Source organism: Cucumis melo, chromosome 7 (genome assembly GCF_025177605.1).
Source record: "Cucumis melo cultivar AY chromosome 7, USDA_Cmelo_AY_1.0, whole genome shotgun sequence".
Classification (NCBI taxonomy): Eukaryota; Viridiplantae; Streptophyta; class Magnoliopsida; order Cucurbitales; family Cucurbitaceae; genus Cucumis; species Cucumis melo.
Window position 1 is genome coordinate 484049 of NC_066863.1, and position 25948 is coordinate 509996.

General features: G+C 34.2%; 5 protein-coding genes across 9 annotated transcripts; 4 read left to right on the plus strand and 1 right to left on the minus strand.

Annotated features, from left to right (window-relative positions):
* Positions 1 to 317: 317 nt before the first annotated feature.
* Positions 318 to 1894, plus strand: LOC103493795 (uncharacterized). Of its 2 annotated transcripts, none has more exons than XM_008454709.3 (6): positions 318 to 375; positions 614 to 686; positions 766 to 887; positions 986 to 1150; positions 1243 to 1392; positions 1533 to 1894. In XM_008454709.3, the coding sequence occupies exons 2-6, from the start codon at positions 644 to 646 to the stop codon at positions 1599 to 1601; spliced, it is 549 nt and encodes a 182-aa protein (XP_008452931.1). In that variant the 5' UTR covers positions 318 to 375; positions 614 to 643; the 3' UTR covers positions 1602 to 1894. The 2 variants fall into 2 exon arrangements, with proteins under 2 accessions (XP_008452931.1, XP_008452933.1); XM_008454711.3 differs by having other exon boundaries at positions 321 to 375; positions 614 to 683.
* An 892-nt stretch (positions 1895 to 2786) lies between these two features.
* On the plus strand, positions 2787 to 5605 carry LOC103493794 (uncharacterized). Of its 4 annotated transcripts, none has more exons than XR_538515.3 (3): positions 2787 to 3241; positions 3328 to 3389; positions 5285 to 5605. XR_538515.3 is itself a non-coding variant. In XM_008454706.3 (2 exons), the coding sequence occupies exon 1, from the start codon at positions 2895 to 2897 to the stop codon at positions 3219 to 3221; it is 327 nt and encodes a 108-aa protein (XP_008452928.1). In that variant the 5' UTR covers positions 2787 to 2894; the 3' UTR covers positions 3222 to 3241; positions 4159 to 5264. The 4 variants fall into 4 exon arrangements, 2 of the variants coding, with proteins under 2 accessions (XP_008452928.1, XP_008452927.1); XR_538516.3 differs by lacking the exon at positions 5285 to 5605 and adding an exon at positions 4159 to 5264; XM_008454706.3 differs by lacking the exons at positions 3328 to 3389; positions 5285 to 5605 and adding an exon at positions 4159 to 5264.
* A 565-nt stretch (positions 5606 to 6170) lies between these two features.
* LOC103493793 (L-ascorbate oxidase homolog) lies at positions 6171 to 12142 on the plus strand. The gene is made up of 8 exons (XM_008454704.3): positions 6171 to 6864; positions 6952 to 7061; positions 8592 to 8862; positions 9969 to 10068; positions 10166 to 10511; positions 10850 to 11215; positions 11331 to 11409; positions 11494 to 12142. Exons 1-8 carry the CDS (start codon positions 6724 to 6726, stop codon positions 11704 to 11706), a joined length of 1626 nt encoding a protein of 541 aa, XP_008452926.1. The 5' UTR covers positions 6171 to 6723; the 3' UTR covers positions 11707 to 12142.
* A 594-nt stretch (positions 12143 to 12736) lies between these two features.
* Positions 12737 to 19123, plus strand: LOC103493791 (uncharacterized). The gene is made up of 16 exons (XM_008454700.3): positions 12737 to 12990; positions 14209 to 14522; positions 15144 to 15264; positions 15440 to 15560; positions 16449 to 16549; positions 16923 to 16994; positions 17097 to 17165; positions 17239 to 17319; positions 17388 to 17507; positions 17590 to 17664; positions 17749 to 17829; positions 17928 to 18001; positions 18092 to 18152; positions 18434 to 18489; positions 18602 to 18705; positions 18808 to 19123. Exons 1-15 carry the CDS (start codon positions 12850 to 12852, stop codon positions 18684 to 18686), a joined length of 1572 nt encoding a protein of 523 aa, XP_008452922.1. The 5' UTR covers positions 12737 to 12849; the 3' UTR covers positions 18687 to 18705; positions 18808 to 19123.
* A 475-nt stretch (positions 19124 to 19598) lies between these two features.
* On the minus strand, positions 19599 to 25247 carry LOC103493792 (uncharacterized). Its single transcript, XM_008454702.3, has 12 exons — positions 24893 to 25247; positions 24505 to 24724; positions 24191 to 24391; positions 24011 to 24081; positions 23570 to 23732; positions 22249 to 22842; positions 21595 to 21975; positions 21430 to 21505; positions 21294 to 21357; positions 20987 to 21122; positions 20015 to 20128; positions 19599 to 19889 (listed from the first exon to the last, which is right to left on the minus strand). Exons 1-12 carry the CDS (start codon positions 25156 to 25158, stop codon positions 19824 to 19826), a joined length of 2352 nt encoding a protein of 783 aa, XP_008452924.2. The 5' UTR covers positions 25159 to 25247; the 3' UTR covers positions 19599 to 19823.
* Between the last annotated feature and the right edge of the window lie 701 nt (positions 25248 to 25948).

The window sequence follows — 25948 nt, forward strand, 5'->3', positions numbered from 1 at the left end:
CTCACACTATCTTTAAAATAACATAAGCACGAACACTATTGAGAATAAAAATTTGTGTGAAAAGTCTATTTGTATTTTCAAAACCAAACCAGAAAATGATTGATTTTCTCATGGACGTGCAATTTTAAAATAATGATAATAATAAAAAGAAAGCAATTTTTTTAAAAAATAAAAAATTGCTGATTTGGTGCTATTACAATAAATAATAAAGAGTTTATTTATTTATATTTTTTGTGGTAATAAAATTAAGGAAAAAAAGAAAAACTAATTTTATAGTTTTGATAGTCAGAATTAGATGCTTTTTATTCGGAGAATTCATTGACCAAGAAGGGAAGAAAATTGATGAAACACTTAATTTCTGAGATGCAAAAAATTGTAAGCCTTTCCTTTTTTTTTTCTTCACTCTTCAATTTTTGTTGCCTTCTTCATCACCCAAACAGAAAATTTAGATCAATACAACAAACTACATTCATATCCTAATCTTTCTTCTCTTTAATTTTAATTTCATGGGTGAATTGAATTGATTCATTTCTTGATTCATTTCATTTCTTGGTTCTTTTGATTTTTATTGATTATTTCTTTTTCCTTCTCTTCTCTTCGTTATCAACTCTTGATTCTTTGACAACACAATTTCTGAGCGCTCATGAACCGATTCGAGCGCGCAATATCAATATCTCAAAATGGTGGTAATGTTTGTTTGTTCATTTGATTGATTCGATTGAGTCTTTCTTATAGTAATTTATGATTTGTAATTTAAATTTGTAGGAGGTGCACCGAGGTTTGAACTGCCCACCAATCCTCAAGAATTGCAAAGCCCTGAATCTTTGAGTATTGTTTTGCGAAATGCACAAAAACTCCTAAGTGATTACGCCATTTTTTCATTGCCTGTAAGTCTTAATCAAATTATATAACGTATTTCCTTTTCTTCATTTTCTACTTCAACAATATTAAATTGAAAGGAAAAAACAAAACAAATTAAACGTAGCGTATTGCTGAGCGATTCGAGCAAGATGGGTCTTCAAGTGATCCTGACGTGAGGGGTCAAATTCAGGAAGAGTTAGTTCAAGTAGGCCTTAGAATGCAACAATTTGGAGCCCTTCTTTTGGATCTTGGGAGTTCCATCTTGACGCTTCGCTTGGAACAATCAACTGTAAGTTTAATTTTAATATAAATTTAGTTAAGATCACTATGGGTAAATAACTATAATTAATGAAAGCTAAGTGGTGTTATTCGTTTAATTAGGTTGATTTGCAAGATCTAGCTGAAAGAGTTGTATCAACCAATTGTCCAATGGATGTGTTTCGAGCTGTGGTAGAAAGTTCAGCTCGTATTTCTGGGAGTAGTACTCATGATATTGCTAATCACTTGTGCACCCATGACTCACTTGCTGAGGTACTCTCTCTCTCTCTCTATATATATATATAATTACTTTCTCTATTCATTCTTTTCTTTAGTAGATCAAGATGTGAATTATTTTGTAGTTCTTATATAGGTTGGTTGGTTGGTTATTTCTCTGTGAATTGATTTTGTAGGAATATTTAGAGATATTAGCAAGTGATATAACCCGACGTTTACAAAGCAATTCAGAACAGGAAGATTAATGCATTTTTTCTGGAAGAATTAATATGGGAGATTTGTGGAGGATGTTAATTGGGAACTTCTTCTTCTTCAACAACAATGCCTCTCTCTCTCTCTCTCTCTCTCTCTCTCTCAACTTCTGTTCTTGGTTTAATGCTTCTTTTTCCTTTTTCTTATAAACATATATATGATTATATATATCCTCTAAACTATGTGAGTATGTTATGTTTTAATCTATTTATTACATTCTAATTGTAGATTCTCGAGTCTGTAAAATACATTTCGAGCTATCTTTTTTAATTCTTAATTTAATTCATCTATAAAAGAATTAATTCTTTAAAAAATACAAAAATATTGTAGGATCAAAATGAATTACCTTCTAAGATTAGATGAAATGTAATTTAAGAATGCACGTTAAATTTATATAATTTTATTTACTACATTCAAACAATACAAGAAGTATTTTTTTTATTGTTTTTCTTCAAAAGTAATAATTATTTAATTTGGAGAGAAAATTAAAATAAAAATTTGAAAGACAAGGATGTGATTGTTGGCTCATATATATCTTAATTGTTGTTAATAATGTTTGTAGATCATATATCATATACATACACTTATCATTAATTTGTCGTATAACCATCTTACGTGAATGGAGCTAGTTTTTATTGTTTAAATAAATAACTTTATTTTAATCTTTAAAAATGCATTAATTTAGTAGCAATTTGTAGTATTGTGTATAAAGGTTATAAAAAAAATATTTTATGAGAGATGGAAATGTTCATGTTTTATTTTCTTTTCAAGGAATGCCTGTTTTCCTTTAGAATTTTAATTTTATGATCAATTGCTATTAAACTTTCCATTTTAAACCAAATTTACGAATATAGTAAAAAAAAAAAGACTTATACCCTGCGTAAAAGGTTTAATACCTATTTATTGAAGCAATTAATTTTACTGATGTAATTATAAAAATTTATGAGAGAGAATTGAAATGATCTATTGATATAAAATATTAATAAAAAAAAATTGTCAAAAAAAGAATATTTGAAAAAAATATTTACACAATTTTATCTTAGTTTTGTTATATGTTTAATTTCACTTTTCTTAATCAACAAAAATATCGTTTTCCTGCCCCGAGGACGTGACGAAGTTTAATTCGTTAAAAGCTAACAAAGAAAATGAAGTCACCCGTGGAGGATTTTACTCACCATTGACTTCTCCTTCCCTTGACGGTCGAGAGAGAGAGAGAGGGAGAATTATTCAGCCTACTGGTGTGCCTTCGAGTTCGTGTTTGGGGTTTTCATTGTTACAGTCATCCCATGGCGCCTTCAGCTCCGTCAAGCTCAACCCCTGAATTTCAAATGTCTAAAAAGCCACTTGGTTTCTATGCTAACGTACTAAAACACAAGGATGGCCTCATTCAGTTGTTGGCCATGACTGGTATTTTGCTTTTAAGCTGTCGATCTTTGGGTCAGAAGTACCGTATCAACAACCTTCAAGAAGACACTACGGCTCTCAAACAAGAACACGAAACCTTAGTCGACCGTATGAAGAACATCAAGCGCAGCCTCCTTCATGAGGCATCCCTCGAATCCACTGGCCTCTTTGCATCCAGGCTTCGCCTTCTCTTCAGCGATGAAGATTGATTGCTTTAAGTCTTCAATCTGTGAGTTTCGTAGTGTATTTTCTTCATGCTTCTGTACCCAATTGTTACTGGATTTTTGAAATTTCCCTGCATTTTTGTTGTTGCAGTTTGTAAAATTCCAGAATGCTTGGTGAAACTTTTTGTTTACTTGTTCTAATGCAATAAAGAGGTTAATTCAATCTTCGATGAAGTTTTGTTTTGTTCATTGTTTTTTGGTTATTCTGAATTGGATGGTTGAATTTGTTGTTTCTAGCGATACAAAATCCCTAAACCCTATTGATTTAGGGTTTTATTGATTGTTCATCTTTCTAATAGACTCTGTTCCCACCGGGCTGCGCATTTATTGTGTGACATCATTCTTACCACTCGGTCATAGATAGAAATGGTAGGGTGAATGGGTGATTATGCTTCAAGACTTCGAGCTCTGTAAAAATATGCTAAAAAAACATTGATTAAAAGTACTATGGATGTTTTTGGAAACATCCGGGTACGATAGGAAATTGTTCTTTCAGGCTGGTTCTTGATGTTTTAAGGTCTTGTTTCTTCTTAAGATCCTTTCGTCTAGAGATATCAAGAGATGAAAATTACTTTATACGGTTTTCAGGAAGAAATTTTTGTTTAGTTAGATATTGATTTAGATTGGTTGATCTTAGACAGCATCCCGTTGTGCCCATCTTTAACATTGTCGTGGACGTCTAATGGGCAGCATTAAGATAGGTGTAACGCAAGATGCACCTAAGTATTTTCCTGAAAGAATGAGTTGAGAACAAGTTTGGTACTTGTCAGGAATAGGGTGAACTTGTTAAACATCTGGTTCCTTTACCTTCAATTCAAGTATGTATCTGACTAATGTTAAAGCTCCTGGTTGTGTAATTTATGGCAATTTTTTTGGCGCAAGGATACTACAAAGCTTACGTTGTGCTATTCTTGTGATGTAGGATAAATTAATCTATTGTTTGAAGATCTGCTGCCATTTGAAGAGCTAGACTGTGGGCTCATATCTTCAAAGACATTTCTTATAAAACCGATTGTGCCCTGCCCACCAACTAGCCCAAGGAAAACGCCCAAGGGCACACTTTCACATTCAAGTGATGGATAGTTCGTAGAAAATTTTATAGGGTAGAATAGTAGATGTGCTGATTCTTCAAAAAGTTTCCATTAGTTAGAGTGAAGTTTGTTTTGTGCCCACATGTTCTACTGATGCATGCATCATTATCCTTGCCTTGGGAAGAAAAACTCACTCTAGGTATGGGACTTTAATGTGGACCACGATGTGCCAAGGTTATGCTATTTGTTTTGGGAACAACCTGTTTAACTCTACAACATTTGGGTGTCAAGAAAATTAAAAAATCACTAGCTCTTTATCAAAGTCGAACAACAACATTTGGGTGTCAAGAAAACTAAAAAATCACTAGCTCTTTATCAAAGTCGAGATGGTTAAATTTATGCTATTTGACGTAGTTCATTTGAGCTAATTCTCTCTAGAGTTGTATTGCCCCTTTCTTCACGTCACTCATGAGTCACTACCAAGTACAAGAACAATCACAATCTAAGCTTTTTTCTGTTTGGACCCAGCTACTTTGGAGAATCATGTATGAACTGATTGGGTGTACCTTCAAACTTATTTGCCATACAGCTGATTGAATTTTGAGCACTACTATGTGTAGTTCAGTTCCACTGCATTCATCCCTACACTCAATAAAGCTATTCAACGATCTATTGAGCTCATCTTCCCTCTTGCTTAACCTTCTTTCTCATTACTTATTTTCTAAAATTCATCAACAGCATTGATCATATTTCATAGGATTTGTGGTATTCTACTCTTAACAGTTGCTTACATTTTTTATGATTAGCTTGCCTGGTCAAGTGTGTTGCCATTCAAAATTGTAAGCCAATGGTGAATTTTTTTCAATTATTTGTCTATTCCATTATTTGTATTGCGAAGAGGGGGACCCTATTAGAGGATCGAAACCTTGATTTGGAATGATTTGTAGCCATATTGAGCATTTGATTTGAGTTCAAATATAATGGCGCGTTAACTCGAGCACTGTTGTAATGCTACAGGTTCTATAACTTTGCCGCGTTTAGGGGTATCAGGTTGCTTGGCTTGGCGTTTTGGTTTATTCGATTGCATAATTATGTGGTATGGTTTCAATAATGTTCAGTCCACATGCAACAAAAGGGAAGGTTGGCAGCTGTCTGTGGGTCAGCGTTGTTTTGTAGTGATTATTTGAACTTATTATATAGTTTTAGCGCTTCTTGCGGAACGTTTTCAAATTCTAGATTTGACGTTTCCCTTCTTTTTTATTTCAAATTCTCAGAACAGGGCCTTTCTGTTGCTTTTGGTCGTTACTTTATGCTCAAAATGGTCTTTTTGTTGGCTAATTACTGGAAAGATTTGCCTTTTAACATTTGATTTCTTTCTTTTCTGTGAGTTTATAAATACTCCGGCGGATCAAGAACCTAACCCTTCAAAAAACAAAGTTATTTGAGTTTTGCTCTATTGTATATGTAGAACTATATTTTGTCATATCATAGTAAAGTTCTGGATTAAAGAACTTGTACCACATTCCGTAGCAAAAAAATGAATTTATTCTTTTAACTAGTGAATTTGGTTTCTTCTATTTAATTCTTGTCTTTAGCAACGTTATTCAATTTGTGATATCATTACAATTTTTTGATGATTCTTTGACTACATTGCTGATGTGATACAATATACTGCACTTGCTATTGATTATCTTCCGTTGGCATTTTGGTTTCTAGTGAAAAATTTAATTTCAAAGCATATTGTTTAGAAAGTTGATAAATTCTCTTAATATGCCAACCAAATGGGTTTAGTTTATAAACTTTTCTCTAATAGTTCTATAAAATTTAAGGAGTGTCAAGTAGATTTTTAAATTTGATAGGCTAGAATTTAAGATTCATAAATTAGAAAATAAGGGTTCTATACTTTATATACTTTATAAGTTTATAAATACATTTTTCTAAACCTATGGCATTATGAGAGTGATCCATTATATTATATTAAAACTGAAAAATGACTTCACTCATTGAAAAATTTACTGTCAAACTAAGCATATAGCCTAGTGATAATTAAGCGTAGTAATTAGAATTTAATTAAGAAGTCAGATGTCATCAAATCACATGCCATCTTAGCCTTCAAAACCAAGCCATGTGGTAGACATACATGCACAATTCATTATATTAATGTTATTGTGGGATCCCACCACCGACACTCCACACTCTTCTTTAAATTCTCTCTCTAATAACATTGCCTCATTTTTCCCTCCTTTTCTTTTCTTTTCTTTTCTTTTTTACTTTATAATTTATTTTGCGGCTAAGTAGTTCTTCAAAAAAAAAAAAAAAAAAACCCACTGTATTCTTCCTCTTCTTCCTGTATCCCACTTTAAATACACCCCATCCCCATCTCCATCACCTTCATTACCCACTCCCCATCCTTCCTCTTAAATCTTACCCTTTTTTTCCTATTCCCATAATCCAAAATGCTCCCTCTAACTTCACCTTTCTTTGCACTCTGTGCATTTTTCTGCTTCTTCTCCACCCTCTCTGCTGAAAATCCCTACCGTTTCTTCACCTGGAATGTCTCTTACGCCAACATTTACCCTCTCGGCGTCCGCCAGCAGGTTAGTTTTTTCCTAGCAATCCCTCTTTCTTTACTTTGATCTGATCGTTGTTAATGACTTCCATGATCTCTTCTTCTTCTTTTTCAGGGAATACTCATCAATGGCCAATTCCCTGGCCCTGACATCCACTGTGTCACCAATGACAACCTCATCATCAATGTCTTCAACAGCTTGGATGAACCCTTCCTCATATCCTGGTGATTCCCATTTACTCTCTATTTTTTCTTCATCTCAATTTTAGTCGGCAAAAAAGAAAAGGGCTAAAAAAAAAAAAAGTAAAGTCCAACAGCCACCGCCCCACTTATACTGCTTCTAGTGTACTAGAGTTCAGTGGCAGAGCGTTTGTCGTGTTGTGAATTTGTAATTAGTTTTTTTATTCCGAGATCTGACTCTTCGTGCTTTCATTGACTTGTGTTTTTCTTGCTTTACTTTTGGAGTTTTTTTTTCTTTTTGATGTCTTTGAGCTTGTCATCTTACTCTTCTTGATGTGCTTTTTTGATGGGTCTTCTTGAACTAAAAGAAAATATTAGGAGTTAGGACATTTCTGTTTGTGTTTTTCTGTTCTGATACTGCGTTCAATCTCGAATATGAATACCAGTATGTTTAGATCTTGTTTGTGTTTTGATTTGATGTCTTTGCTGTGGTTGACTACTAAAGTTAGAAGTGCTTTTGAGTTTTGATAAAGACTTGTTGTAATAATGCTTGTGTTTGTATGTATCATTATGGATTAAATGCCAAGCAAAATAATGAAGAATGGAAGTTTTGTTTGATGAGAAAGCTTCTATGTCATGATTAATGGAAGTCGTTTTGTGTAATTAAAACCCTTAAAACATTTATTGATCATTTTTTTCCTTTTCTTTTATTATTTTTTCCCTCATTCTTTTTGTGGTCCACTTTGTTCCAAGTGCTTTTATGATACATATACGTAACAGAAAGCACATATATGATTCGATTTCTCTCTCTCTCTCTAATGAAACTTTTAAAATTACTATTTTAGTGTACCCATAGCTTCAAATCCTTCAAAATACCAAATTCTTTTTTTAAAAAAAAATGAAAATTTTAATTCTCACTGTTATTTCAATTATTGATTGATTATTTAACACATAGACCATAGGTAATGAAGTGGATGAAATCACATAAGTTGAGGTTAGGATAGAAGTAGAAAAAGGATCAAAATAGATATCATTTCAACATTTTAGTACTAAACAAGATTTCCCGTTTATGTCTCTACATCGCATTTCATTTTATTATAGACTTTGTCTAAATTTAGTTAGTTATTTCAACTTTTAATGAAATTAGTTAAATAGTAGTAATAATACTTTTCATGTAAAAAGAAAAAAAAAAGTCAAATATGTTTTCAAATTTCAAAAAAAGAAATCAATAATAACTAACACCATCAACTACTTTTTGATTTATTAAAAGTGCATTTACTAAAATTAAAATTTAAAATAAAACCGAAATATAGAACTAAAATGTTTTTTTTTTCAAAACAAATTAAAATGGTATTTAATTTGTGGTTAAAAAAAGATACGTTTTTCTTTTTGAAATGTTATTTGAAAATTTAGTTGGTAGAAAGTAAAAAATTTAAATGAGTAATTAACATCAAAATTTAAACGAAATAAACAACTATTTTTTTAAATAAAAAAACGTATATATATATATTTTTTGTTTTTTGGTCGGAATAATCTTATCATCTTACGTTGGAGTTCGAACTGTGCAAAATTCAGGAACGGAATCCAACAGAGGAGAAACTCGTACGAAGACGGTGTTTATGGAACAACGTGCCCAATCCCTCCCGGGAAGAACTTCACGTACATTCTCCAAGTCAAGGATCAGATCGGCAGCTTTTACTATTTCCCTTCCCTCGCCTTCCACAAGGCCGCAGGGGGTTTCGGTGGCATCAGAATCCTCAGCCGGCCTCGCATTCCGGTCCCCTTCCCCGATCCCGCCGGCGACTACACAGTCCTCATTGGCGACTGGTACAAGTCTAATCACACGGTATGTATTTGAACTTCCTTTCTCGCCAAGCAATTTTTATTTTTATTTCTTAAAAATTATGAAAAAAAAATGTTGGAAACCGGGGAGTGGGCGGTGAATGCGGATCGCATTATCGCTATTTCTTTTTGCCCCGTCGGTCGCTGGTGGAGTCCACTCCGTGACTTTGTATTATTGACGACCGAATCAAATGTTCGCTTTTCTGGTCCTGTGGGGTTTAATGACCTTTGGAATGGTCGTTTCGTACCTAAAACTTTGAAAATAATTATTATTCAATTATCCTGCATTAATTTCTAACATTTAATGCTAATTTTTAAATTTTACATTTAAAGATGAATTATTGAATTGACCAATTATTTTTAGGGTCATTTTCAAAAATATCGAAATATGAACACTATTTACACAGTTTTTTTTGTTATATATATATATATATTTTTTTTTTTTTTTTTTTTTTTGCTATCTATAACAATTCCTCTTTATATATATATACATTATTGAACCGAAATTTAAATTCTATTTAGTTATCTTATATATATAAACTACATGTAATAAACTTGGGAAAATACTTCACTAAATAGCCAATATTCAACATGCATTGTAAACTGGTGTTATTGCATCTACCAAAAAAATTCATTTGTGTTTTATATTTGTATTAAATTTGAGTTTGTGTTTGGTTTGAATTTAAGTTATTTTTGTGATATTTTGAACTTTTTAATATACTTGAAAATATTCATCATTTTATGCTTGGTTGTTTAAGTTTGTAAATGCTTTTAAACAACGGATTGGGTGTCTAAATGAATTTGAAGTTTTGACTGAATGAAAACATGGTTGTGATAAATAAATTGTTTATATATACAATGTTTGAATTTTTGTCGGAGATATAAGAATTGGACTCCCAACCTTTAGAAAATATGCCCCACCCAATTATCGCTAAATTAACCTCTCGTTGAAAGCAATATTTGATGTTTGAGAGACCACAATAGAACCTGGTCTTTTGTCCAGGTGAAGAATGTATTTTAAATAGCATTTTCCCTTCCTAAGTTGCTCCAAGTTTCTGTATCTTCTCTCTTTTCTTATTTGAACCTTTAAATTTTTGGTATGGTGAATAGACCCTGAAGGCTCATCTGGATCGTGGTAAGAAGCTTCCATTTCCAGATGGAATCCTCATCAATGGTCGTGCCAATGATACTTCTTTTAGTGTCGAACAAGGTACATTCCCTGACTAATTGGATTGCTGATTTGAGGATTGCTGATTTGAAGGGAAATGGAAATGAGATGACGATCGTTTATGTCAATCTTATTGTAGGAAAAACTTACAGGTTGAGAATTTCAAATGTGGGGCTGCAGCATTCCCTCAACTTTCGAATTCAAGGTCATAAAATGAAGCTTGTAGAAGTGGAGGGAACACATACCCTTCAAACAACCTACTCCTCGCTTGATGTTCATGTTGGTCAGTCTTACTCTGTGCTCGTCACAGCTGATCAGCCAGCTCAGGACTACTACATTGTCGTTTCCACTCGCTTCACCTCTCGGGTGCTCGCTACCACTGGCATTCTTCGTTACAGTAACTCTGCTGGTCCTGTCAAAGGTCCCCCTCCTGGCGGTCCGACGATACAGATCGATTGGTCCCTCAACCAAGCACGCTCTATTAGGTTAGTTACTTTCTGTTAAGTTGTTAACCATCCTTTTCCAATTGATTTTAAACAAGTTAAAAGTGCTTTGTTACATCTCAGAATTGCTCCCAAACATGCACTAAATTTTGAATTTGAACTTTGTGAAACCAACTAAATGTCTATAATACATAGCTAGGGATCGTTGGAAACATGTTGAATGCAATCTAACATCTTAACTCAAGCTTTTGAGTTTTGGAAGGGGAATTTAACCAACTTTTCATTAAAGCTTTATTGCAACCCTCCACCCCCCTTTTGTTCACTGAATCAGACCAATAGGTTAATCTGTTTCCATGATTATGACTTTTTCTCTTTTGCAGGACCAATCTTACAGCCAGTGGACCAAGGCCAAACCCGCAAGGGTCGTATCACTATGGCCTCATAAACACAACCAAAACCATCATACTTGCCAATTCTGCGGGTCAAGTCAACCGCAAACAAAGGTATGCGGTTAACAGTGTGTCATTTGTCCCTGCTGACACTCCCTTGAAACTTGCCGACTTCTTCAAAATTGGAGGGGTTTTTCGCGTTGGAAGCATCTCTGATAGGCCTACTGGTGGAGGAATATACCTCGACACATCCGTGATGGGTGCAGACTATAGAGCATTTGTCGAAATTGTTTTCCAAAACAATGAAAACATTGTCCAAAGTTGGCATATTGATGGCTACTCTTTCTTTGTGGTCGGGTAAGCTCCGATACTTTGGTTGGTTTACACATACATTACAACACTAGGATTGGTTAATGTTTGATTGTTAGTCTATGGTTAAAAACCTCACGTGCTAAAACCGTTCTATTTTTAGCATGGATGGAGGCCAATGGACGCAGTCTAGCAGAAACCAATACAATCTTCGGGACGCCATCGCTCGTTGCACAACTCAGGTGAGCATTGGATATTGATTCCGTTCTGCCTTTCTTCCCCACAGTTCCTATGTTTAAATGGTCTGATGATGGTGTTTGGTGCAGGTATACCCTTATTCGTGGACTGCAATTTACGTGGCCCTCGATAATGTAGGTTTGTGGAATGTGAGGTCGGAGTTTTGGGCAAGGCAGTATCTCGGACAACAATTCTACCTTCGTGTCTACACTCCATCGACATCACTCAGGGACGAGTTTCCCATTCCAAAGAATGCTCTTCTGTGCGGCAGGGCAAGCGGTAGACACACTAGACCGCTCTAAATCATTAACCGTTCCAAATACTTAGACCCCCACAAGGTAGTTAAAGTCTATCTTAACTTTAATATATGATGGAAAAGCAAGTTCTCTTTGCTTTTTCATATTGTTGTAGCCAGGAATATCCATAGTTAGACCGCTCTCGGTTCTCCAATCAACCCCAGCTCGGGGTCCGGTCATATTCTTTCGCTAGATATCATTTGGTATCCTTACCCATTTAGTCATATTTTCTCTATGATATTGCTAAATCTGTCAACGTTAATTAATATCAAGATTGTTTTGGTTTTGAGGTGTGGATAGAAGAATCTATCAATCCAAAATAACATGAGTTTGTTCCTTTAGAATCCAAGTATTCTTCTGCTGTATGAATAATCTTTTATTGTTGACAATCTCTCACGCTTGTCAATGGAGTAGTGAATTTTAATAGATGATCTTTGAGATACCCCTCATTACTTTGATTGAATTTACAAAACAGAAAATGCACTTCTTTTGCAAACAAAAAGAAAATGGAGGCTTGATTGTAACGAACTTATAATTTGAAGGTGCAAGTATATTATCAATTCAATGAAGTAATTTTCAAGGATTTGATTACAACAATGGCATGAAATGGGAAGGCTGATTAATTAATTTAGACATTCAAACAAATAAATGTTGGATAGACAAAGCCCCCTAATTTGAATATAAATTAGTGTTGATGCATTGTTCACTGCATACCCCAAATATTAAATCTAAATGCAAAATTTAGACATAGTTACGCACCATTTTTAAAAAGGTATATTTGTTAACATAAACAATTTATTTAAAATTTTAAATTGTAAATATGAAACCTTTAGCTTTTTTATTTTAAATAATGATGAAAGCAATACGTCGACGTTTTTGCATTATCTGGAATATGGAATGTTAACACGATTCTGACGATGTTCAAGATCGAAATGATCTAACGATCAAGAACGCGGGACAGAAGCGTACTCCCTATTGCGTACCGAACGTGCAAAGTAAAAACTACATATATATATATATAAATAAAGGAACTTCCCTTCCCTTGCCGCTAATAAACTGAAAGCGCACTAAACTAACAATTCGGCGGACAACTCTCTCTCTCTCTCTCTCTCTCTCTCCCCGCACAGAGTTACTTCCCGCAGTTCTTCAATGGCCAACGAACAGGACGAAGTTCAAGCTAATCCTGAGGCTACACCGCTGGCACTTACTTCCGTCACTCAAGAGGCCATTTCTCCCGGTGACAAACTGCAGTTTCCTTCTTACGCCGCAAAAGACCTGTTGTCGATTGGAGTACATTTTCTTGTCTTTAAATCTTCGGTTTCGTAGTATTAAACAGTCGTGGTTACGAATGCGATCGATTTCACTCACTTCATATCGTCTTAGTTTGTAGTTTCAAGCGATTTCTAGTCGTGTTTGAATGTGCTTGTTCATTTTGTCGATATCCTTGATTTCTTTTTTGTTCACTTCATGCTAAAACCTCTAGAGTTAAGAATCGCCGTCGTTAGGAATGCTATCGACGAAGATATCACTTCCTAACTTGATGATTTGCAGTTTGGAGGAAGTTTCTGGTTGTGTCTTAACTTTGAATGTGCTTCTATATTCAGTCGCTATTCTTAATTTTTCATCGCAACCTAAATTTTCGTGGATAATTATACGAATGCAATCGATTAACTTTCGCTTCTTAAATGAACAGTTTATAATTTGGAGGAAATTCTTGAATATGCTTTTTCATTCGATCGCTAACCTCAATTTTTCCTCACTTGAACCTAGGATTTCATAGCGTAATCACCGTCGATAGGAAGGCGATTAATATAACGAACGTCACTTTTATATTATATCTTGATTACCTGTAGTTTGGAGGAAATTGCTTTTGTGTTGAATGTGCTCCTTTATTCGATCATTATTCTTGATTTTTCTACCTCACCGAGTTAGGGCTATTTATTTTTGTGACATCTTTAACATGATAAGTCATCTTTTATATTTCCAAATTTCAGTTTTATGTATTCTACTTTTTCCTATTTATACAGTAAACACGAGTTTGGCCTGTTAACTTTCGCTTCATAAGTTGTTTTCTAGCTTTTCAAGGCGTCCTGTTTTATATATACTTCCGCTTGCCATTTAGCAATATACAGTTTTACAAGTCCTATTAATTTCTTGAAAATAATTATGTCTGTTATTACTGACGACTGGCGTAATGCCAATGGTTTTATTATAACAATAAAAAATCAGAAGATGTTGATGGAATCATGATAGAAGTAGCATCAGTAGCAGCATTATTTTTTACTTTTTGCTCTTTTTTTATAATTTAATTTTATTGGTGCCTAATAATGGTTTACAGCTGAGAAGATCGGCATCTATTATATTGTAGGATACATTTGGCGGTGTTTTCCTGCTTTCATATTGACATGCATTTACTATTTAAAGCAATAATGTTGGCATGTATTGGAATTGCATCGATGGTACTGTTTAGGATAGCCAGAAGATGTTTGATCGTTACTTTCCTTGCAGGTATGCATTCCCTGCATCATTCGCCTATCTGGCATTGAAAGGCACAATTATTCCTTTTCATTGTCAGCACCAATCTTAGGTTCTGATACGGAGGCAATTGAGGATGATAATGATAGAAATACTTGCTGCTTATGTTTAGGTATTTTACAGTTCAGTTACATTGACGATAAAGGTGACTTTATAAAATGTAAAGGAGTTGATGATTTAGCTGTCTCGATTTCTGAGATGGTAAAGAAAGAGGGCCATCAGATTGATAGCTTTTCTCTTGAGGTGTCGGTTCCTTCAATCATTCTGGAGAATGAGAAGCGTGTTTGGTAAGAGCTCCCCCCCCCCAAAGTTAAATGTGTGTGTGTTTCCAATAACAACATAAATTGCGGTTTTTGTATTCCGAACAGAACTGTAGTTAACTTTTCATGTAAGAAGAAAGCTTTGTGTTAATACTAATACATTAGGAGAGTGCCATGAGAGAAAGTGCGTACAAAGAGATTAAGCAGAGATGTGGGAAAAGAGATTGCAGAAAGAAATTACTGAGGGAAAGTAAGATTAAAGGTTAAGGAAATAAATTGCCTATAGAAAGTGATAAACAAGTTCATAACTAGAGCATATTATCTAACAAGTGATTTTGAATAATAAATAATTGATACATGTTTTTTTTTCGCTCTTACATGGGCTGATCTCTTGTAAGCTTCTTTTGAAGACAAAGTAAACTGTTAGAATAGCAGAATAAAAATGATTATCATTATAAGCTCTAAAACGCATAACCTTTTGAAAGTTATTGTTATTGGGAGATTTCATACGTGACATGGCTGAAGAAGTTGATCCTCTTAAAACCTCTTTCGTTTGTGCTGCCAAGCCTTGCTGACATTGGATTTTCATTAGTTCATTTAATGTGCCAGTTCATATTGTAGTTACTATTTTTCATTTCTGCATTGCAGGCTGTATTTGAAAAGAAAATATGGGTCTGAACAGTGGTTTCAAGGCAAGCCTCCTCCTATATGTCTTTCAGCGAAGGATGCCTTAAAAATCTGTATAACAAAGCCTCTTGAAACTTTACTGGTGAGTGCATTCTTCATTGTTTACTGAAGACAAGTGTTTATCTTATGCAAAATGATAGCTGTGAGCTTTTCACCATGAAGAGGACTATTTTTTAGTTTTTTTTTCTATTTATTTTATTATTTTGGTATTTGAAAGGAAAAAGTTCGTTGATTAATTTATCCATGAAGTTATGCAGGATTGCAAATCTAGTTCAAGTGGCTTGCGCATCCGGTTAACTTATAGTCATCCTAAAGCTTCAAATGGCAATGGTAATTCCATCAAAAGAAACCAGGATGGCTTCAAGATGAGAAAAATCAGTAAGTTAGTTGAACCTTTGCTATAAATTTTCACTACTCTTCTGTATAGATTGAGAAACAAGAAGTTATCTATTGGTTACCTCCAAAATTTTCTCACTCTCATCAACTTTATTGGATGTCAAGCTCTAGTAATCTATATGTTTGAAAGTACATGCACGGTAAATTCATATCAAAACCTATTGCAAATTCGCAATACTATATAACTTAATTAGAAAGTGCAAGAGATTTGAGAAACATAGAATCGTAGTTCATTTACTTAAATCACACACTTGGATGTAGAAAAATTCATTTGAAACGTGTCCATATTGTCATTGCACTCCTTTGTGAAGAACTTTGCTGACCGATCGTCAGCATCTTGAGATTTGTTGAAGTTTAAATATTTTTAGCTGCATACAAATTTCTTTGATGGGCCTTTCAAGCCAAATTCTGTTTGTAGCAGAAATTGTATCCCAAGAAAAATCAGGAGTTAAGAATATAAGATTTATTATTATTATCATTATTGTTATTATTATATTTGGATGAAGTTAGTACTTTCCTCTTTTTTCATTAGCCATTTGGAGTTGGAATTTTTCTCCAAAGTCACTATTATATTTAAAAATGTCTTATCTGTAGCACAAAGTTGTACAGTAGAGCCCGATTCCATTTCTTTTGTCTTAGAGGTGTTGTTTTTACTTCCTAATCCCAGTGGGGATGTTGTAGTGAGTCCCTTTACCTTTGGGAACCTAGAGTAGGGAATTGATTTGTATTTCTTTACATGTATTTATTCAGTTACCTTCAACATGTAATTTCTGGAAAGATAAAAAAACAAGGTTACCTTTGACATGTGAACTGAGATGGCTGTTGGTGCCAGTGATTGTAGCTTAGAGACTATTGATGATTCTATTGCAGTTGGCAGTGATGAACCCTCGGATATTTCAAACTGTAATGTCAATTCTGTTGCTGATGATTGTATCAACCCTTCACAAGAAGTTATTTTTCCTCAAGAAACGGTAAGTTTGTTGTGTACTATTTAAATAATTAAAAAGATGATGGCACTGACTAAATGAACTTTGGTCTTTATGTCCTTCTAGATATTAATAAAATCGTGACCTTGACCATTTGATTTCATCATCGCAAGTGTATATTGGAAAAAAAAATGAATGGAGGTATAAGATTTTGATTAAAGGATTTAAAGTCAATAAACTGCAGGTTCATGATGTAGAAAAGGATACTGTATCTTTTTCTTTTTATCGTTTTCTATTCTCGGTTTAAGGGACTCAAGATCAACTCTTTGTTGTGCATAGTAATTTGATCCCTTGCATTCAGATTTTTGTTACATTTTTATTGGTTACTAATGGTGGTACTCTCTGCTTCTCGTCGTAGATCAAAGAACCATGCCATTTGGCTCTAACTTGTTATAGAACTTCGATATACATGTTTGGCAGATATATAAAGGTAACTAAGTTCTATTTTCTACATTTCATTTTTCCCCCAAAAAACTTGGTTGAGTACTTCACTGACTCATAACCCCCTGGATTATTAACTTTTTTATTGTAGTATTCAAGAAATGTGAGTCAGACACGTTGGGTAATTGGTGAAGAGAGAATGGGAGAAGCATCTGTCGAGGTAATGATTTTTTGCTTTGGTGACTAACTGTTCATTTGGCAAGAAAAAGTTGACAGTTCATGGGTATCTGCAGGAGATTCTAGGCAACAATATTCTTCCCTTCTGTCGAGGTGATAGTTACAAGTTCCATGCTGCCGGTAGAGAGGATCTCGATGTAATATTCTTTCCTTATTGACATTCAGGAAGCTCTCTACTGTTTGTAATATTAAATTCTCTTTCCAGGTTCGAATGTTGGGTTCAGGTAGACCTTTCTTGGTTGAAATACAGAACGCACGTCTTCTCCCATCTGAGATGATAATAAATGAAATACAGTCAAAGATAAATAGTCCAGAAACTAAATTGGTAACACACTGTTCATACTGTACTGCTTCTTCCGTTGATTAAAACTATTGCAAACTTCATATGAATCACATTATTATTTCAGGTTGGCGTAAGAAATCTGAAAGTTGTAGGCAGCGAAGGTTGGGCCCTGGTTCAAGAAGGAGAAGCAGAGAAGCAGGTTTTTTCTATGAGCAATCTTTTTGTCAATTACAAATACAAAGTTCTGTTTAATTCTGCATTTGTAACTCTTTATATGATGCAGAAGCAATATGCTGCACTTGTGTGGACATCTCGCCCACTCGAGGATGACGATTTTTTATCAATATCATCACTCAAAGACTTGGTGAGGAGTTCAGCGAGCTTGATGCTTTGATTTCATAACTTATTATTGATGCATTACATTTTAGAACTATGCTTATGAAATTATTTTTTCTTGTGCAGAAAATTTTGCAAAGAACTCCAATAAGAGTGCTTCATCGCCGAAGTCCATTAGAACGTGAAAAGATCATCCACTGGTTAGAGTCCTTTTTCAATTGTACAGTGAAACTACAATCCACTCATGCTTCCACTAAGGTCACTGACAACGTTCTTTTATTTCATTATAGGATGAAGATTGAGAAGGTTGCTAAAAGTTCTCAGTACTATCTCCTACATTTGTGTACTCAGGTATATACTCTTTTAAAGTTGAATTAAGGCCACGCTTTGTCCTATACATATACATATACCCCTAAATTACCTTGACCTTTCGATTGAAATTATTTACAAACATAATTTAAAAGATGGTGTTAAACGGTGAAACTAACACCAACACCAAAATTTGGAAAAAACCATGAGCAACTTTGTTGTTAAAAGAAAAGGCGAAAAGCATAAACGATTAGTTGAATCGGATGTAAACCTTACACTTTTAAATAGTAAAATGTAAAACCTAACGATTCTGTGTTACATAGGCTGGAACATACATTAAAGAATTCGTCCATGGGGATCTTGGTCGGACTCATCCCAGGTATTGTGAGGAACTCTTGGTTCAGCATAACCATTGTAGTTGGTAGTAACCCACATTGTTGAGGTTCTAAGTTGTCTTAACATATATTTATGGATTTGTTATCTATTACCAGTATAGGATCTATTCTTAGTTGCCGAGCTGAGATTCTTCAACTTGACGTTACGGATATAAAAATGGACTGCCATTTGGCCGAATAAAAGAAAGGTTTGGTCTAAGGTATGCGTTCCTGCTTTAACTCTGGCTCTCATTCTCGTGGATTTTGCAAATTGTATTACTCTCTTGATCATGTTGGACCCCAACTTATCACATTATCAACAGGTTCATTCATAGAAGAAGGAGAAGGATGAGATTCACTTTGGTGCCCTCACATGCCCCTCCTCCCCGTCCGTCAATTTGGTAATTTCAAATAGATTTATTTGATTTGATAATTTAAAATTGATTAACCTAAACTTTTCTTTTCCCCATTTTCTTGGGGGAATCATTGTTGGAGGTCGTATTGAATTTATAAGTGCTATAAAGGGGAGGGTCAAGACGTACTTTCAAATTAAGCAATGTGGCAATGTATTGTCAGTAAGGTTAGTTGGTAAACTCCTTTTATTTTTTTAGACTAGATTATGATATCTTTCTTTTTGTAGAGAGTAGTTTCGCCCTCATTTTTGTCTAAATTTAATTATTGTGGTCTATCTCGTTAGGTAAGGCAAGCCGGTAGGGTATATGTTGAGTTGATTTTGTTCCTAATATTGATAAGACGAAAATAATCTGTCTACATTTCAAATCATATAATATGCAACAATATTTCAAATCATTTAGACTTTTAAGCCTATTTCCTTTCAATTCTTATATTAAATTTCAAAGTGAAAACATGCTTTGCTACTTTTTCTATTTTTGTTTTTTTAAATTCTGGCTGAGTTTTCAAAACCAATAGTAAAATGTGGATAACCAAAGAATGAAAAACAAAAACAAAATAAAAATAAAAAAAATAACGGCTACCAAACTATTTATTCACAAGACAACCTTATATACTTTTAATATATTAATGTAGTTCTAAAAAATAAAATAGTTACGGTTTCTTAAAACTAAGAGAAAAAAAAGAGCGGTATTAGGATCTTTTTCTTTTCTTTTTTTTTCTTTTCTAGGACCTGGCGGCAAACCAAAAACACGGCCGCTCAAACAATTTGAACTATTACCAAAGTAGAGCTTATTACGCAAGAGTTACAAATAAATTGTAGGAAAGCACAGAAACATCTAAGATGATGGCTTTGGTAAATTTTTGTAAACTTTAGAAAACCAATGCATAATTTTATCTGATTGTTGCATCTAATAATAATAATAATCTAATCAATCCATGTTGCTGCCAACATCTTCGCCATGAACGCATAACGGTCTGATGCTTCATCAATCTGTAAATATAACAAAATGGGCAACAATTGTTGTAGTAAGTTAGTACAATACTTTGCGAAAAACAAAAAAGAAGAAAAGAAAAGCAAATCAACATATGCAATCAACCGCGTAAGATTATGATTACCATTTTCTGTGTAGGACGGCCGGCTCCATGACCCGCCTTGCACTCGATGCGGCCAACTATAGGGTTGGTTTGAGGGCTTTTCTCCAAACTTGTGCATAGAATATATTGCATTGTCTGGAATAAAAAAAATACCCCAATGAAGTGAAGTTGGAACAAATTTGAACAAAACCAAAATACTATCTAAAACAGGTGTGTTCTTTGCTAACAAATTCCCTTTTTCCTTTTCTTTAAACAAGAAATTCGTTTTTAAATTTATGAAGGAAAATTGAAAAGGAAAAAAAATAACTTTAAAACAATATGTAATATTATTTTGTTCAGGATTCTGTTTTTAAGAAACAACAATTTAAAAACAAAAACAAAAATTTGAAATTACTAATCGGCCTAAAAGTTTTAAAAGTTTAAATCATCCCCAATAAAAAACAAAAATGAAGTAAAACAGAAGACAGACCATTCATAATTTGTACGCTAATCTATAAATTTGATATTTGAATAAAGTTAGAATTTAACTTTTATAATAAGAATTTAGTCTGCAACTGAGAATTTTATCAAATTATACAAACTAAATAGGTTTGAGAGCGATTCTAAAATAGTTTAAATGTTATTCTCGAAGTCACTCACAAATTACTTATGATCTAAAATTAATTTTAATATTACAGCACATGATTTTAAAAAGGTACAGATTTAAATATTGAATTGATCGAGTTAACGAAAGTGTGTTTCAAAATAATGTCAAACAAAAAAATGATGTTGACTTGGTATTTTATCAAACAATAGACTAAATTATAACTCTTGAAACTATAGGCACTAAACTTTAACTTTCTAGAACCTATAGGTATCAATTTTGTAATTTAGCCAAATTCAATTTTTGATGCACAAACAGATGTTTTGATGCAACGATGTGCCAACAAAATAGTGTAGATATGAATGTGAAGTAAACAATGCAAACCATCGTCAAGTTAGAAAGAAACTGACCGCCAATAACTTCAATGAATGCAATGGCACAACACGATCATCGTGATCAGCGGTTAATAGCATGGTTGATGGGTACTGTAGAAGTCGATCAGGATGCTGTTCCCATGGCCTCTTCACATTGTGGAGTGGGGAATACCTGGAAACAGTAACACAATTATAATAAGAACAATAATTCTGTCATGATTCAAGTACTCAACAACTGTTTCTCAGCTTGAAGACATTGCAACGTCCGCAGCATAACTCCGCAAACTACAATAACGATAGCAACTGATGATATGTGTTATGCGGAGAATAAAATTTTACTCACTTGATTAGCCACTTGAACTCTTCCTCGTTGTCGGAACAACCATAATCAGAAGTCCAGGCATGACCTAAAGACAATAACTTGGTTAAACACAGAACTAATGAATAAAAATCAATGTTGATGAATGGTGTGAACTAACCTATTGTAAACTTGTGAAATCGCAGCATGTCCATTACACCAACATGAGCCAATGCACAACCAAAAAGATCGGGTCTCTGCCATAGAAAGGCATTCAGTACCTCATTGAAGAATAGGATCGGTATTAGAAATGTGCGTAAAATAAAACTTAGAAAAGGTCTCGCACCTGATTAATGCAAGCTCCAACGAGAAGCCCTCCATTGCTTCCACCTTCAATACACAATTTACTGGGCTGGGTATAACCAGCGGAGATAAGGTACTCCGCACAAGAAATGAAGTCATCAAAGCAATTCTGCTTCTTTGCAAGAGAACCTGCTTTGTGCCATTCCTCTCCATATTCTCCGCCACCACGAATGTTAGCAATGCAGAAAACAGCACCTAAATGCCTTGCGAGTACCGTACGACTCACACTGAAATATGGCGTCAAGTTAATGTTAAATCCTCCATACCCATATAGCAAGCAAGGGTGTGATCCATCAAACACAATATTCTTTCGTGCCACAATGAACATTGGTATATTTGTGCCATCTTTACTACGTACGAAAACCTACACATAAGAACCACAAAAGAACTTGAGGAGAAAATTATCCGTAGGAAATGCATAATTTCTTGGTGTTGACAGAGAGAAACTCAAACCCTACAGACCCAGAAGAAAAATATGAATTTCTGCCATCTAAATGAAACAGTGTGATGAATGAACTAAATTGATTAAAAAAAACAAATGTCCAGACAGCTAATATAAACATGCCACAATTGACAATGATAAATCAGCAAGACATTTGGACTAGGATTTCATTTTCAACTTATAAAGTACTCTTACCTGATCAACATTGAATTCTGAACGCTCAAATCCAGGAACGGCAATTTCACGGAATATCTTCAGATCTGGAGTCCCACACTCCAAATTACACTGATAAATAATTCCAGGCGTAAGAAAGCTACTAAACCCTATGAAAATTAGACTATCTTCACGCCTAGCAGAGATTCCATAAACTGTGCCAATATCGATGGGTAGTTGATGCAATAAGGAACCTGACTTCAAGTCCCTTATCTGCAGGACATATTTAACATCACTCAAGTAGCTCACTATCATTTGGTCTCCATTAACAGCACATGCAGATTCTAGCACATCCTTTTCAGATTCTGGAAGTAATTCTGTCCATACTGTAGGATCATTCAGATCAACCCTTACAAGCTTATATTTAGGAGCATTTTTATTCGTTATAAAGGTGAACAATGTATCATCGTTTGCAATGTCATGATATTGAGCATCAAAGTCGTCAATAAGTTTTGTAAAAGGGAGCAGGTCATTTTTCCCCTTGAAGCCTTCAAGTCCATTAGGAAGTGCCGATATTTTACAATAGTAAAATTTGTTGACCGGATCACAACCCTCCTCAATTTCCATAACGACATACTGGAAATTAAAATGGCATTAGTACAAATGTAAATGCAACTGGATAACAATCAGTCAAAGAGGCAATATATGAGGAAATACTTATATTGTAAACAAGCTTGCAAGCTAAAAACCACAAGGGGAGATTTGAAGTGAAGCAACAATGAACTCATGCGCACATGGGAAATGGCATATATATAAATATTCTAGAGTTTAAAACACGCCTCTGCAGGATAAATCTTGCATAACAAAAACAAAACAATTGTAAGTCCCTTAAATCTTAATATATCACTGAACCACATGTCATACCAACTAAGAGCATTTTTTCTTTTAAATTGTAACTCCGTAGGATGGCAGAGAGATGTTTCTTTGAAAAAAAAATTAAACAAAACAAAGGCAAACTAACAGAGTGACCACTTGTAGTCTATACAACTTACAAGATTAGGTAAAGCAGCAGCATCACAATATTATAATGTTAAAGTCTATAGCAGGAGCCAACTTATTGTTCATTCCATATTCAGTAGAACAACTGAAGAAACACATGCATTTTTTTCATAAAGGCCAAGTACGAATGGAGAGAGCTTGACATGAACAGCAAGGAATGCAGAAGGCATGAAACCAATAAACAATAATTAATACTTGTTTATAACAGCTCTAAGACCGTGATATTGCCAACATAGTTGCAGGAAATCAGAAAACAATCATAAATCATAACAAAACTCCAAACCATGAAACATGGGACTATTACCTTTCCATCGTCAGTAACAGAGGCAGAAAAGAGGTATTTAGGATGATCTTGATCCCTCCAACATAATACATCATCAGATTGATCAGTTCCCAAGAAATGGTAGTATACTTCGTGATAAAGATTTGCATTCGTCTCAGTACCAGCATCCAAAGTTCCTACTTCTCTATAGTACCAACAAGAAAACCAAAATATATAATATATAACTCATCAATAAAAATAAAAGGAAAAAAGATTATTGAACTGATCATGCGGACTAAACTACCTAGCTGCTGAACTGTCTAGATCGACAGTCTAACTAATTTCCTACGTTCAATTCTTATATTACTAATCCATCTTTCATAAATTTGACGAGAATCGTTGTGCAATAAATTCAATCAAACATATCATCGATTATTGGACAATCCTGCCAGGAACTTAAGTAGCATTGTATATGTTACTCACTTGGGAGCAGGATAGCGACTGTAGAAAAAACCTTTGCCATCAACTGTCCAACTAATACTTGAAAACTTAACCTAAAACACCAGAGAACAATACATCAGATCATTAGACCTCATTGCACTCTTCATTCTGCCGTTCCAGTAAACAATGGAAAAAAATTAAAAATATACTTCAAATACGCACCCATGATAATGTATCCGGTTCAGTTTTCTTATCATCAACTCGCATGACCTTAATTGTCACCCAATCACTGCCGCTTGAACTAAGGCCATAGGCCAAGTATTTCGCATCCTTACTGACAGAAAGATTACTCAACGAAACTGTTCCATCTTCACTTAGCGCATTAGGATCCAGCAAAACCTCAGGTTCTCCATCCAAACTATCCTGAAAGGTAAAATCGGAAGAAAAGAAGAAAAAAAAAGACACACAATGCATGCATTAGCTACCTAAAGAGAGCGCACCGCAAGAAGACGAATCTGAATTCGAAGTTAACGAACCTGGACATAAAGAACGCTCTGCGCTTGAAGTCCAGTATTGTGATAGTAAAAGTACTTATTCCCTCGCTTAAACGGCGGTTCATATCGCGGATGATCAAATAGTTCAGTAATCTTCGCGCGAAGCTTTTCTCTAGTATCACACTTCTGAAGCACCGATTCCGTCAATTTCACCTGTTTCTCCACAAACTCCTTCACTTCATCCGCGTCAGGATCTTCAAGCCTACGAACAAGCAAGTCTCAAAATGAAACAAGAATTCGAGAAGCATGTTCAAAAACAGATCAAGAAGAACTTCACAAAACAACACCGACAGACACTAGACTAGAAAGTACAAACACGAAAAAGAAAACAGGAAATGAAAGCAAGAAGAAAGAATTAGAAAGAGGTTACCATCGGTAAGGGTCGGGGATCTGAAAGCCGTGATAATCGTCGACAACGGAGTCATCTCGGCGAGCAGTAGGGTAGAGGAATGGATCGATGAGAGCAGAGAGAGATCCCATCCTCCGTCGAGAGTGGTTGAAGAAAGAGGAAGAAGGGCGAAGGAAGGGAAATGGAGAAGAGAGAGAAGAGAGAGAAGAAAGAGGGAGACGAGGCGGGAAGAGAGGAGAGAAGGATAACGGGATGATATAAGGAAGAGCGAAGCGGAATGAGACCATGGTGGCAACATCTATGTCGACACGCTCTTCATTCTTTTTTTTCTTTACCTTTTCTTAAATTTAATTTCTAAACAAACTTTTGGATTTCCCTTCTCCCTAAGGCTTACATTGTTTCTCTCGCACTTTTCGCCGATGATACACACCTTCGCTTTTGGAATATCCTAAATTCTTTTTTTCTATTATTCCTTTTTTCTTCCTTTCTCTCATTTCAATCGATAAAATATTGCTATATTGACTCACAATATTTATAAAATATATCAAAATTTTATATTCCACCAATAAAATTAGAATCGGAGACTTAATTATAAATTATAAATATTTTTTAATAATTTTGATATTTATAATAATTTTTTTAATAAGAATATATCGATATAAGTTTTATAGTAAATGTCAAATATATATATATATATGAATTTTTTAGAATTATATTTACTTGACATTCTATTTAGATATGCTTATAGAAATTCAAAGTTTAAATCGTTAATACAATGAAAGTTTAGGATATAAATCTACGTATTCGGAAAAGTTTAAATTTCCTTTTGTCATGCATTCCTATAATTAATTGTAAGCTTAGTCTCAATCACAGTCATATATGACATGTAAATAGACGTCGAGCCTATAAACTCTAACAATCTTTAGATTTCAAGGTCATTATCTATTTTCTTTTTCTTAAGGGTGTGTTTTTTTTTTCTTTACACTTTCAAAATAGACATTTTAGCATATGAATTTTCAAGTTTGTTCCATTTTCTTAAAGATATGTGTCTATTGCAATCTACTAACATAAAAATTC